Genomic DNA, 14,694 nt, shown 5'->3' on the forward strand with positions numbered 1-14,694 from the left:
GAACCGCTGATCTAGAGCCTTTTTTTCCTGACACGTAGTTGAGTTTATTTCTAACATAATTTAAAACATTTTTTTGTATTTTTTGAGAGAGGAAGAGAGAGGGAGAGAGCGATAGAAACATCAATGATGAGGAACATCAATGATCGAGCCTGCAACCCAGGCATGTGCCCTGACCAGGAATCGAACCATGACCTTCGGGCTCATAGGTCAATGTTCAATCATTAAGCCACACCAACCGGGTTCTAACATAATTTAAAAGCAAAATTAAATTCAACATCAGAATCAAGAAATATTTAAGTACCTTGTGTGTTAGACTGAGGTCAGGATCCATTTTAATCATTTCCCAGCTTCCATATCCATATTCATATATGCCAATTAACAAATTGGAATCATCTTCTTTGCCCCAGTCTATATCAAAATGAGCAGCCTTTGTATGGCATGGGATAGTATACCTAGCATTCAAGTTAATAACCAATGTCAAGTTTACAATTGCCTTATTAAAAATTAATTTTAAAAACATGTTAAGAACATATCTGAATCATTCAAAATTTAATTTTATGTTCAAAAACATTTCAGTCAAACTAGCCAATGACATAAAAAACATTTTAACTTACACTCATATCCAAATTATTGCGTAACAAGAAATACTTTACAATGGAAAAAGTAAGGAACTCACTGCTTTCTTTCTTCTGGATCTGAAGGAATGGATTTGTGCAATGGTATTAATTCTTCTTCATGGGAGATGACTAGCTTGGCATTCACTTGTACTCCTGATATTCGGAATGTTGGACCCTTTACTTTTCCAAGTCTACCACCTTAATTTTTTTAAGAAAGAGTAAAAGAAGTATAAAATATATAACTACAAAATAAAAAAGCAATGTATGCTATTATTTTAATAACTATTACTTACATTTACTTATTAGTATTATTTATGTTTTGGGGGGGACTTGCTGGCAAACCTTAAATTTCACTACAAGATTTCTTAGTACATATTAGTGACTGTAATATAGGAGATGTAGATTCATAAAAAGCATTTCATGTACTTAAGTGTTTTGTCTACTGCAGAAGGTACATCAATCTGTTGATATGATCAATAATTTCTCAATAAGATTTCTGGTATGATTTTTTTTTTCAGTACATCTGATTACTAAATCTTATCTAAATATTTTTATTTAGTGGATGAATTGTAAAATAAGCATAATGAAGCTAAGTATGCCCCAAACCAATATTACATATGTATTCTTAAGATATCTTTTCAATCATGTATGCTAAAATTATAGTATAACTAACAGTAATTCCTGACATTATCTCCCAGTTAGACTATATCAGGCAGATAGATTGTATTGCCTTCAATAATAGAATTCTGCTCCCGATTTCCTGTTACCTAGCTTTGTTTTGTAAAGCATCTTTTAAGACTGATGAAAAGGTAACAAGATATAATACCTAACTCAATAAAAGCATATTTTAAAAGTTCCATTTACCTCTCTTTAAATCACTCTCATTTTAATATTACCTGTCCGTTCTGTTCCTGAAGAATTATCCTTTAAAGCTTTAATGCAACCATTATGCACCAATTCTCCTAGTCGTCTGAGGTCTGTCTCTGACTTATCAACTAATTCAGCATCTCGAGCTATTGCATCCAATCTGTAATAAAATAATACAATTTTCAAGTAAATACGCAGACTAAATTTCACTTCATCTCAAGTTCTACAAATCACACTATTTCATGCTCTACAAATTTTAGTACATATAATTGGCATAAGATACATAAAAACCAAGAAGATTTGATGGGGAAACAATTCGTCTATATATTCAAGGATAATAATAAAGTAAACCAATTCATTACAGAACAAGTGGTATGCTTTAAATTTGAAGATTATGTAATAACTAGAGGCCTGGGGCACAAATCTTTAAATTTGAAGATTATGTAATAACTAGATTCGTGTTCTAGGGGGGTTGGGGGCGGGAATCCTTCAGCCTCTCACAGTCCGGGGCTCTCACAGTCTGGGACCCCTCGCTCCTTACCGCCTGCGGAGGCGGGAGAGGCTCCTGCCACCACCATTGCGCTCACCAGCTGTGAGCCCGGCTCAATGCTCCTTAGTGCTGCCTCAGAGGTGGAAGAGGCTCCCGCCACTGCTGCTGGGCTCGCCAGCCATTAGCCCAGTTACTGGCTGAGGGGCACCCCCCCTGTGGGAGCGCACTGATCACCAGGGGGCAGCTCCTGCATTGAGCGTCTGCCCCCTGGTGGTCAGTGTGTATCATAGCTACCAGTTGTTCCACCATTCAGTCGATTTGCATATTATGCTTCTATTATATAGGATCCTACAAAACCTTTTTATAACTGACCAGATCTTAAATTCAAAAGAAGTGCTTAAGGGTTGTAATAATCATAAATGAAAAAGACATTATAAGAGTAATGTTCTATAGTTTGTAATTACTATGCACTGAGTAGATATGATTATTAATGTTCAAAGTTTTTTCATCATATAAAATAATTATGCAAGTCTTTTATTGTATTGTATGCAAGTCATCTCAAGATAAAAAAGAAAATATATTTTAAGAAGGAGTTGTGTAGAGAAAAAATTTTAAACCAATTTGAGTCTTCGCCATTCTATATCCAGACAATGGGTTTACCATAACAGTTTACCATAACAAAGAACAAAGAATATCCAAATCACAGACAATGACTAAAATTAACTGATAACAACAATAACAAAAAAACCTGTCTTGACAATTTGATTTTAATAGTTTGTGTAAGAGGAAGCTGTATTTAGGAAAACAAGAAAATTTCCCTAGTAAGGGAAAATAAAACAGGTCTTTAAGTCAGATGGCTAGGTTAGCAACTCAGTTTTCCTAAGAATGAATCTGCTAGTTTATAAGTTTCTCATTTAAAAAATGATAAAGCCTTTGAAAGTACCTTAGAATTATAAAAATGAAAGGAATTTTCTAGAAAACTTCATTGGCAGGTAAAATTTTAGAGACTAGAAAAAATTAAGGATGGCAGTAAAACATTTTTCAAAACTATACTTGAATTTTACTTTCTACAGATTAACTTTGTAAATGTCTTTTAAAAGCAAGTTTAACAAAGTACCTAAACTGAGTATTAGTATAAACAAATAACCCTGACAAGAACATAAAACATACTATGATTCTATGAGAATAACAGATGTATTTACCTTTCTAGAGGGCCACCAAATTTCTTGTAACTCTTGATAAACCTAGCAGAAAATAATTGTTGATTTAAATGCAGGCTTCACTACCCATTAAACAATAGATAAATTTATAAATATATAGAAAAAAGAAAATACTTCTTAGAATACAAATTAATTCAAGGTAATTACTGACAAAAATGAATAAACTATGCTAGAAACCAAAACATTAAAACATACCAAGTAAGACAAGAAATTAACACCCAGGATGATGTTTAGAAACCAGTATAAATAAAACAATAGAAGCTAAATTTTATTTTAGAAATTACTTTATTTTTTTTCACAAGACAAAATAAGGTTCAAGGCTACCACAGGAAGTGTCTCCAGAATTATCAATCATATTGCACCTCCTAACATTCCAAGTGTTGATAAAATTTACTGAAAATAGCTTTAATTCAGATGTAGGGTATTGTACCAACAATGGAAAATAAAAATTTTACTTAAGAACAAAGCTACCCAAGTGGTTGATGGATGAGGAAAAATATCCAGGAAAAGTTGAAATGCCTCTTCAACTAAAGACAGAAAGTCCAGCAAATCAGGTGGTCATAAAATACCCTTAATAAAATCTAATAACATATTTAATTTTCTGGTAGAAAGAATGAGGAAGAACTTTATCGGTCAGGTCTATGATGTAAAAGAAAAGAGTTACAATGGCTTGAAAGAAACAAACTCTCAAAATACAATAATGAACAACCTTTTTACAAATTTCATAAGCAAAATTATTACATAAACAAAAGTAAAGTTATCTTATTCCCCTTAAATATATCTGTATATACACATAAATGTATTTTGAAAGAAAACTACAATTTATCTTACTACCCATTCTTACCTCAATTCCTACTTGGACATAACAGAAATACCCTTAACATGGTTACTTTCAAAGAACAAATTACTTCAGAATTAAAAAACTAGAAAAATATGGAACTAAATTATCCCCACATAAAAATAGTAATGTTGGGAGTCAGAAGTGCAGTGAGAATTTTTATTAAATAAGTCTAATGTATTGAAATATACATTCATTATTCAAAAAGGCCACTGTTCTGAACCACATTAATAAAACCAAAAGAATGTAACAGTCTAAATATACTAACAATAAATAAATAATATGCAAAGATTAGATGCCAAACATTTTTTTTCTCATAGTTATAATGAACACACAAAAGCAGAACCCCCACCCAATTCCTAAACAATTTCCATATATTTGCTTCCTCTAACACTTTCACCTTCATCTTTGAAATGTTGGGATTTCTGTATTTTAGTTTCACCCTCTAATAAAAATAAAATGAAGTAAAATGGTGTCACATCATCTTACCGCCGAATTTCTGCATCACTAAATCCTTTAATATTCTCTCGAGGGATAGTCCGTGGTCTTCCACGTTTCTTTGGCCTTTTCCTTTCTGAGATTGAATCACTATCAGATCCAGAATATCTCCTGCTTCTACTGCGCCTCCCTTCACTTCCATTGAAACTAATCTGGAATTTGAAAACAAAAATTTACCCAAACTTAGGGCAAAGAAAATTGTACAAGACTGACAGAATTTTGTAACTTCAAATGCTTTTCTATAAATCAAAAATATTCTATAAAAAAACTTTTAAAAAGCAAACAGAAAAATACAGCATGTTAATGACAGTTATTAATAACTTTAATATGTAACGCATTCTGATAAATCTAAAGGAAAACACCCACTGTCCTTTTGTAAAAATGAGAAAAGTTATTACCAATTAATTAATCAAATAATATAAGCATAAAATCATACAAACTCATTGGTAACACTTTTTAAAAATGAGAATTAACAATAAAATGGAATTCTTTTATCAATCCATCAATTTGACCAATACCAACTAAGCAATAATAGCTAATATTAGTATAATGGGATAGAAAAATGAACAGTAATATACTTCTTCTGGGTATTTAAACTGGGACAGAAGGCAATTTAGCAATATTGTATTACAAGCCTTGAAAATTATCATTCTGCTGACCCAGCAACATCATTCCCAGGCATATTTCCTGAGATCAGAAATGTGAGGAAACATTGGCCAATAAAGTCATTTACAGCACAGATTTCTTTTTTTAATAGCAAACAATCTAAACGTTCATCAAAGAGACTGGACAAGTAACCTATACAAGTTTAAGAAAGCCATCAAAATTGTGTTATAGCTCTGGCTGGGTGGCTCAGTTAGCTAGAGCACCATCCTGTACCCCAAAAGGTTATGGTTTCAGTCCCCAGTTGGGGCACATACAGGAGGCAACTGATTGATGTTTCTCTCTCACATCATGTTTCTCCCTCTCTCTCTCTCAAATCAATAAAAACATATTCTCAAGTGAGGATTAAAAACAAAATTGTGTTGTAGAATAACATTCATTATATACTGTCAAAGGAAAGAAAGCAACTTCCAAATTAATACTCCAATTAAATTTGGCAGATATATATAAAAAATATTAGAATTATGTATACCATAATATTATATTATTAGTGATTACCTCTGGGTGGACAGATTATGTGTCATTTTTATCTGTTCTCCTAAGTATCCACTTATTAGTATTCTAATTAGGTTGATCAGATACTTAACAGAAAAAAAAAGCCAGTTGAACCCACATAAAAATAGCTAAATATCCATTAGTTCTTTAACAAATATACCAAAGCATATTTTCGTTAAGTCTTGAGCATTTTTCCAAAGTCTCAGTATATATTTTGAATACCTTTAATATGCTAAAAGCTTATTGAAAGTTAAGAATGGGCATTTAGTTTTTACTGTTCTAACCTCCTTTCATAAGATCTAATATAATGCTATGCTTCCCATCCACTGTAAAAGGAAACCATTATAGGGTTTGAAGAAATAAACACAAACAAGAAACTACAAACATGGTCACTTTCAGGCCAAACACATTACTTGGCTCCATATCTGCGTGGGATGTATAAAGTTGGTAGGTTGCTCCTACCATAACAACAAAAATCATAATCTCTAAAATCTAATTTAAAAAATCATCACTTTTTTTTTTTTAAACACATAAAAATCACAAGGCAACCTAACAGTCTCAAATATAAGGAAATATAGCAGCTTGTAAGAAGAGATGGGGCTCAAATACTGGCTCACTTGGGAAGAACGTGAATGGTAGACATCAAGTACTATAAAGGCAGGTAAGAGGAAGTTAAAAATTTACTAAAGACTGAATGTGGGCTGCCTTGAGAGCACAGAATCCCTGGGAACCAAAGATAAAAGGAGGACCTGTACCCACTCTCAAGCCCTTTCCATAAACCTACACCTCATGCTCATGAGGGAAATTAGAGAAAACTTGATTTTGTGGTGCAGCCATGAAGAAAGGGAGCAGTCACCTTTCAGAATATAGGCAGGAAATACAGATCCATCTCAGCTACTGAACTGAGTGCACAGGAAAAGGCCTAATATAGTTGTAGGAAAAGAAAACAAAAAACCCTACCTTGCAAGAAGAGTAGCAGGACAAGGACTAGGGTGAGGCAAGTCTCTCATTTGCCTCAAAACTTAAGGAGGCACCAAAAAAATTCAGTAATAAAGACAACTATATTATAATGCAATAGTCTAAAAATCAAAAGTTAATGCAAAAATATCTATATTAAGGTTTTTTCCTTTTGCAGCAGGATTCAAAATAGTTTAGTATGGCACTGTTACCATTATCTAAAAACCTGTCTATTTTCTTCGTTTAGGCCACAAAATAATCAACAATTTTTTAAAACGTCAAACCATTCAGGGAATGCTCTTTGGCCATGACAGAATTAAACTAGAAATTATTAACCAAAGATACTTGGAAAATTTCCCAAATATTTAGAAATTAAACAACATACTTCTAAAAAAGAAACCAATGGGTTAAAGAGGAAGCCACAAGGGAAAAAAAATATTTTGAATAAATGAAAACACACCAGATATCAAAATGTAGAGATTCAGAAAAGCAGTACTTAGGGGAAACTTGTAGCATTAAAAGCTAATTTTAGGAAAGGAAAGTCTTGATGCAATGGTCTAAGCTTACATCTTAAGACAGAAAAAAAGAGCAAATTAAAGCAAAAAAAAAGGATACATAATAAAGAGCAGAAATCAATAAAATTTAAAACAGAAAATCAATATACCAAAAGGTAGTCCTTTGAAAAGATAAATAAAATAAACCTCTAACTAGAATGATCATAAAAAAATTTAGCAGTATTAAGAAGAGAGGGGAATCAGTAAATATCTTGTAGACACTAGAAGGATAACAAAGGATATTAAGAATAACTTTATGCCCATAAATTCAACAAATTTGATAAAATGGACCAATCTCTTGAAAGAAACACACTACCAAATTCACTTAAGAAAAAGATATTCTGAATTCATATTTAGAAAAGAAACTGAAGTTAGTTTAAAATTCTTCTAACAAATGCCCTAACTGGTTTGGCTCAGTGGATAGAGCGTCAGACTGCAGACTGAAGGGTCCCACGCTTGATTCCGGTCAAGGCCATGTACCCTGGTTGCGGGCACATCCCCAGTAGGGGGTGTGCAGGAGGCAGCTGATTGATGTTTCTCTCGCATCAATGTTTCAAACTCTCTATCCCTTTCCTTTCCTCTCTGTAAAAAAAACAATGAAATATATTAAAAAAAAAAAAAATCTTCTAACAAAGAAAACTCCAGGCCTAGTTTCCCTAAAAAATACTACCAAACATTTAATTAAGAAATATTAACAATTTACACAACTCTTTCCAAAAATAGCAGAGGAGGGAACACTCTTCAACTTAGTTTATGAAGCAAGCATTATCAAATCCGATGAAGACATTACATGAAACTATAGACCAATATCTCTCATTAACTGAAAAAAGATCAATGCAGGTGCGAATATTCTTTCATTATAATAATATCTTTAAAATTAAAAAGTCACCTGCTTAGCACAGTTTCTCATTCTTGGAAGCATATATATTTCTTCAAGTTCTTTTTGTCTTTCTTCCTCTTCTAATCGTCTTCTTTGATCTTCTGGAATGATTTCTTCCCAATTCTTTGAACTTCGTTCAGGTTCCAACTCAATGTCATCCTCATCCATGTTAGAAAAGTTGGCAACCTAATGAATTCCAGAATATTAACAGAGTAAGCATTAAAAAACAACTCACATTTAAATTTTATTTTTCATGTTTTGGGGGAAGGAAGTGGCATATCAGAGTAAGATAATAAAACTTAAAGCAGTGGTTCTCAACCTTCTGGCCCTTTAAATACAGTTCCTCATGTTGTGACCCAACCATAAAATTATTTTTGTTGCTACTTCATAACTGCAATGTTGCTACTGTTATGAATCGTAATGTAAATATCTGATATGCAGGATGGTCTTAGGCGACCCACAGGTTGAGAACCGCTGACTTAAAGGATAATGAATATGACTATGGAGTAAACCAAGTATGAATGCTGAATGCTAAACTAAGTTTATTTCTTTATTTGGTCAAAGTAGATCAAACCAAATGACTTCTAAGAATTCTTTTTCAGGAATGATTCTCTTTTGTCCTGCTATTCAATAAAATTATTACAACAGAACTAGAGAAGGTTAAGAGAATAATAAAGTAATTTATATTACCAACATGCTAATTAACTTCTGCAGGAATTACCACACCAGTCCATTAACTACCAACTGCTATAGAACAATCCAATATCCTTATTTTTATTTTCATAAAAATAGTACCTAAAGAGCTACTGACAAGCTACAGGAGCCCTGAGGCACTAAATTTATTTAGGTTCCCCAACCCCTAGTTTTTTTTATCTCTAAAACAAAAGTGATAGTAACAGCATACTAACTTTTGTGAGGTTTAAATAAGATACTATATTTAAAGAACTGTGCTGTCTGGTATAAGAAAGTACTCATTAAAGCTAATTGCCAATATCAGTAACATTAAAATTATAGATAACTGGATGAAGAAAACTATGCTTATCCTCTATAAGGAATGGGGCTAAAAACAGTGTTTATTCTCTCATGTCTATTATTTAAACCCAGCTTTGTGTGAATATCAAATCACTGGCATAAAAATATCAGTCTCATATAAATTTATACTCTAGTTAATTTATTGGCAACTTTTTACAATTTTTCAATTAGTGAAAATAAAAAAGCAAATAGTATACCTTTATGTAAAGAAAGAGTTAATTAGACTGTAGCCAGAGTCAGTGCAAGTTTCAGAAACATTCACTTCTCATAATTACTGAAATAATCTTCAAATTTATCTCCCTGCTTAATTCTTTCCCAATACAGTACTTCCTCTACCGTGCAGCAGAGTGATCAATTAATTACGAAAGTTTTTATTCACTGCTATGTCCCTGTACATGGCACATAATGAACAAATGACAAATTGAACTGATCCTTAAAAACTTCAGTTCATAGACAATAGCTAGAATACAGAGGAACCTGCTTTTTTGTACTAAACTAGAGGCCTGGTAAACAAAATTCGTGCACTCGGGGTGGGGGGTGGTCCCTCAGCCCGGCCTGTGCCCTCTCGCAGTCCAGAAGCCCTCAGGGGATGTCTGACTGACAGCTTAGAGCATCCTTAGTGCTGCCGCAGAAGTGGGAGAGGCTCCTGCCACCGCCGCTGCTGCGCTCGCCAGCCGTGAGTCCAGCTCAGCCATGAGTCCTGCATTGAACGTCTGCCCCCTGGTGGTCAGTGTGTGTCATAGCGACTGGTTGTTCCACTGTTCAGTCAATTTGCATATAAGCCTTTTATTATATAGGATAATTGTTGCAAAACTTACTTATTACACTACTAGAGGCCCAGTGCATGAATTTGTGCACCAGTGGGGTCCCTCAGCCTGGCCTGCGGGATCGGGCTGAAACTGGCTCTCCGACATGCCCCGAGGGGTCCCAGATTGCGAGAGGGCGCAGGCCAGGCCAAGGGACCCCACCAGTGCTCGATCAGGGCCAGGGAGGGATGTGGGAGGTTGGACAGCCGGAGAGGGACCAAAGGAGAGCTCCAGGGCGTGTCTGGCCCGTCTCGCTCAGTCCCGATCAGCTGGACCCCAGCAGCAAGCTAACTTACTGATTGGAGTGTCTGCCCCCTTGGTGGTCAGTGCATGTCATAGCGACTGGTCGACTATCTGCACCCTGGTGGTGAATGCATGTCATAGCGATTGGTCAACTGTGCCCCCTGGTAGTCAGAACACGTCACAGCAAGCAATTAAGCAGCCTTAGCATATCATTAGCATATTATGTTTTGATTGGTTGAATGGCAGACTGTAGAACCGGACACTTAACATATTAGGCTTTTATTATGTAGGATGAGATCGGTTGACTTACATTCCTTTAGGGCTCCTGGCAGCCTTTTAGCCCTCATCAAACCAAGAGTATTTATAAGTATTAATAGGAGCTTACAGCTTACTTTGACTGATTTGAAGTTTCTCAGTTGTGGTAATGCTTAAATTAACCTGATGTCTAAAACTGCTCAGTCATGGAAATGTAAGAAAGGGATCACAGTCATTCTTTTACCAAAATATTTGAGTACATGCTATTGGCTGGGCATTATTCTAGGTGCAAATTTAAGGAAATAATATCCCTCCCCACTCTACTAAATTTAACTGTTCATAAATGATTTGCTCTCTTTCAAATTAGTTTGATACTGGTTTGTCAAAATAAGGAAAATATAATTTTATGCACCTTGGCAAATTTAAAAAAAAAAAAAATATTATGAAATAAAGTCTGTTTCTCTCAATTTATATAACTATAAAGAAAATGTACCTTGAACTGGGAAAGCAATTCATCTCCTACAGTTAAAGGGCCTGGTTCATTTTCATGAGTTTCAGCCCTCTTCAAGATTTCATCGATATCCATTTCCTATAATTAGAAAAAAATCTTTAAACATACTTTAACATATTTTAAAGTAAATGTACTTTACAGTTAAATAGTTAAATATAGTTTAAATAGATGACACATTCTGAAGGTTTTTTTTTTTACCTGGGGCTCTTGTTCTTCTCCTTCAGGTTCCTTAAAAAGTTCCTCAGCACCAAATTTTAAAATTGCAGACAACTCTTCTTTATTGAAAGGAGTAGAACTAAAATCAGGAAAAGCAAATAAAAACACTTAACATTCAATTAAAAATTTATCATTTTTAAAGCACCTTTATTATTATTGACATAATCACCTTATAACAGCTATATAACATCTACACTGATAAAAGAGAAACATGCAAATTGGTGTCACTCCGCTACCCTTCCATTGGCTAATCAGGACGATATGCAAATTAACTGCCAGCCAAGATGGCGGCCGGCAGCCAGGCAGCTTGACTCGAACATGAGGCTTGCTTGCTTCAGTGATGGAGGACTCCAACGTTCCCCGCCTGCCACTGCCGGCCTCTGAGCTTGCAGTTTGAAACATTGTTACAAATATAGAAGCTAAACAAACTCCAGAAACCTGCTTTCAGCCAGCCAGGATCACAGAGCTGGAGTTGAAACAGTGTTTCGATTATAGAACCCAAACAAACCAGATACCTGCTTTCAGCAGCCGAGGCCTAAGAGCTGGAGCCAAGCCTCAGAGCTAAAGCTGGCCCAGAATAAAGAAAAAAAAAAGAAAAAAAGGAGCGGTTGGGAGCTCCAGTCACCCGCCAGCCTGAAAACGGCCCTCAGCCCCTCACCCAGACTGGCCAGGCACCCCAGTGGGGACCCCCACCCTGAAGGGGGTGTGACCAGCTGCAAACAGCCATCATCCCCTCATCCAGGCTGGCCAGGCACCCAAGCAGGACCCCCACCCTGATCCAGGACACCCTTCAGGGCAAACCAGCCGGCCCACACCCATGCACCAGGCCTCTATCCTATATAGTAAAAGGGTAATATGCCTCCCAGCACCAGGATCAGCGGAGCCTCGAGGCCTCCCGGCACTGGGATCAGCGTGACAGGGGGCAGCGCCCAAACCCCCTGATCACCCTGCGGCTGTGTGACGGGGGCGGGGCCACAACTTCCCTATCCGCCCTGCTCTGTTCGTGACAGGGGAAGGCACCCCAACCCCCTGATCAGCCCTGCTCTGTGCCTGATAGGGGGGAGCTCCCCAACCCCCTGATTGGCCCTGCTGTGTGTGTGACAGGGTGTGGCGTCCCAACCCGCCCCCACCTCCACGGGCCCTGCTCTGTGTGTGACGGGATAGAGCCATAACCTCCCCATCGGCCCTGCCCTGAGTGTGACAGTGGCGGCGCCCCAACCCCCTGATCGGCCCTGCTCTGTGGGTGATAGAGGGCGGTACCCCAACCGCCCCCCACGGGCCCTGCTCTGTGCGTGACAGGGGGTGGCGCCGCAACCTCCCCATCCCCATCGACCCTGCCTTGAGTGTGACAGGGGGCGGTGCCCCAACCCCCCAATTGGCCCTACCCTGAGCGTGACTGAGGGTGGCATCGCAACCTCACGATCCGCCCTGCTCTGTGCATGACAGGGGGCGGCACCCCAACTCCCCAATCACCCCTGCTCTGAGCCCGACCAGGGGCTGCACCTAGGGATTGGGCCTGCCCTCTGCCACCCGGGAGCAGGCCTAAGCCAGCAGGTCGTTATCTCCCGAAGGGTCCCAGACTGCGAGAGGGCACAGGCCGAGCTGAGGGACACCCCCCTCCCCCCCGAGTACACAAATTTTTGTGCACCGGGCCTCTAGTAGTTAGATAAGCATCATAGTATACTTAATTTATAACGAAAACAACTTGAAGCCTAAATGTTAAAGGGATTTCCCCCAAAATTACAAAACTAGAGTGGTGAAATCAGGTATTGAATTTATGTCTTTGACTAGAAATTAGTCCAATGCTTTTAAAAAAAAAAATTACACTAAATGTAATACTTCAATGATCTGCTTACAGTATTTCAAAAAAAATGAATGTAGTAAGATTCTAAAATGACAGTTTTTAAAGTAAAGTAACTACCTTGAGGGGGCAGAACCTGTATGTAGCACTGTCTTCCCAGTTGTGTCCATTCTTTGAATCACAAGATGATCTAAAACCATCTTCTTTTTGGCCCTTTCAAGAATATCCTCTTCCACTGATCCCTTCGTAACTAGACGATAAATATTCACCTGTGAAGATATGCATGATGAAACAAACTGAAATTAAATGGATTTGTTTTGCAAATCTGAAGTACCCAAATATTGGAATATAGACTGAAGCTCATCCCACATGAAGTTTTCACTGATTCAAAGCAAACTGGAACAAAAAATAAATAGGGGATAAAGAATACCTGTTTCTTTTGCCCGATACGATGAGCTCTAGCCTGAGCCTGAAGATCATTTTGTGGATTCCAATCAGAATCAAATATAACCACAGTGTCAGCTGAGGCTAAATTAATTCCTAGACCTCCAGCTCTTGTGGAAAGCAAAAAGCAGAAATCCTGTAAGGAATTATAAATAGGGACAATTTTAAATTCTTCCACATTATAATTCAAAATAATCAATATGAGAGTTTTATTATTCACTTTTTGAACTTAAAAAATATCTTACCAATAAAACGGAAAGGTAGTTTTTAAAAATAGTAACAAAATATATGCACCTCTACAAAAGCAAATAAGATTTCAAAATATAGCTATATATGGGAAAAATAAACATCAAATTTAAATAAATTTTTCAATGAAAGTGGGCTAATTTACTTTAAAGTAAACTGCCTTATGCTGAAATAGTATTAAGAAAGATTAACGTTCTATAACATACCATATTAATTTAAAAACCTGACATGCAAATTGAATTGGTTCCCACCGATAAGATGTTTTGTAAAAACTATAAGTATGACAAAAACAATGAATGAAACAGTTTACAATTTGAAAAGCATCCATACCTCTGATCCTTCAGCATTAAAATGATCTAGAGCTTGTTTCCTCAACTCCCCTTTTATTGAGCCATCTAATCTCTAGAATAAAACACATTAAAATACCACATATAAAAGAATTTAAAATCTTTAAAGGCATTAAAATAAATTATAAAGTAATATATAAAAATTCAGCATTGTTTTTGCTAAAACTGTAAGGGCAGAAAGTACTTTTAGGCAGTAAAACAATGACGAGGCATTATTTCTCTGGAGTCTGTGCTCTTAATCACTAGGACTGCTTCCCCGAATAGTAAATAACATAGGTTGTCATTCTGCCCTAGACCCTCTGTAAGTAATACATTTTAGAAATGCAAATTATTGAGCTCTGTCCCAGACTGATGAAGCTCTGAGGGAGTTCCAGAAAAAGCCCTCTAGTTAATGTTTACGAATCACGGATTTGGGGCTCTAGTCAAATAGCCCACATGTGAGTATTAATGAGTGGCTTGGACAAGTGATTTGGCTTTTCTTCTTGTCAGTTTCATCCTTAGTAACATAAGAGTACTACTTACTTAATAGAAAACAGAGGATTCGGTGAGAGAATGCAGTAAAACACTTAGCACAGTGCCTGACATACTAAGTGCTTACTAAACATTAGCTAACCAATAGATGTCCAAAATAAATATAAAATTTTAAAGTGTTTCTTTTTTCACTAAAAATTACAATTAGAAAAAACTTTTGCCCTGGCTGGTTTTGCTCAGTGG

General features: G+C 36.5%; 1 protein-coding gene across 2 annotated transcripts in view; it reads right to left on the reverse strand.

Moving 5' to 3' along the window:
• CHD1 (chromodomain helicase DNA binding protein 1) overlaps nt 1–14,694 on the reverse strand; it is a 77,413-nt gene that overhangs the window by 18,316 nt on the left and 44,403 nt on the right. For both annotated transcript variants that reach the window (XM_070412381.1, XM_070412380.1), the window contains exons 18-28: nt 13,964–14,035; nt 13,374–13,523; nt 13,064–13,212; nt 11,125–11,221; nt 10,909–11,004; nt 8,089–8,265; nt 4,522–4,682; nt 3,177–3,218; nt 1,514–1,644; nt 677–815; nt 302–452 (exon numbers count right to left, since the gene is read on the reverse strand). In XM_070412381.1, the coding sequence (XP_070268482.1) occupies nt 302–452; nt 677–815; nt 1,514–1,644; nt 3,177–3,218; nt 4,522–4,682; nt 8,089–8,265; nt 10,909–11,004; nt 11,125–11,221; nt 13,064–13,212; nt 13,374–13,523; nt 13,964–14,035 (1,365 nt within the window). The remainder of the gene's footprint in view (nt 1–301; nt 453–676; nt 816–1,513; nt 1,645–3,176; nt 3,219–4,521; nt 4,683–8,088; nt 8,266–10,908; nt 11,005–11,124; nt 11,222–13,063; nt 13,213–13,373; nt 13,524–13,963; nt 14,036–14,694) is intronic.

Source organism: Myotis yumanensis, unplaced genomic scaffold, assembly GCF_028538775.1.
Source record: "Myotis yumanensis isolate MYYU_CA2020_CCGP unplaced genomic scaffold, mMyoYum1.0.hap1 SCAF_4, whole genome shotgun sequence".
Classification (NCBI taxonomy): domain Eukaryota; kingdom Metazoa; phylum Chordata; class Mammalia; order Chiroptera; family Vespertilionidae; genus Myotis; species Myotis yumanensis.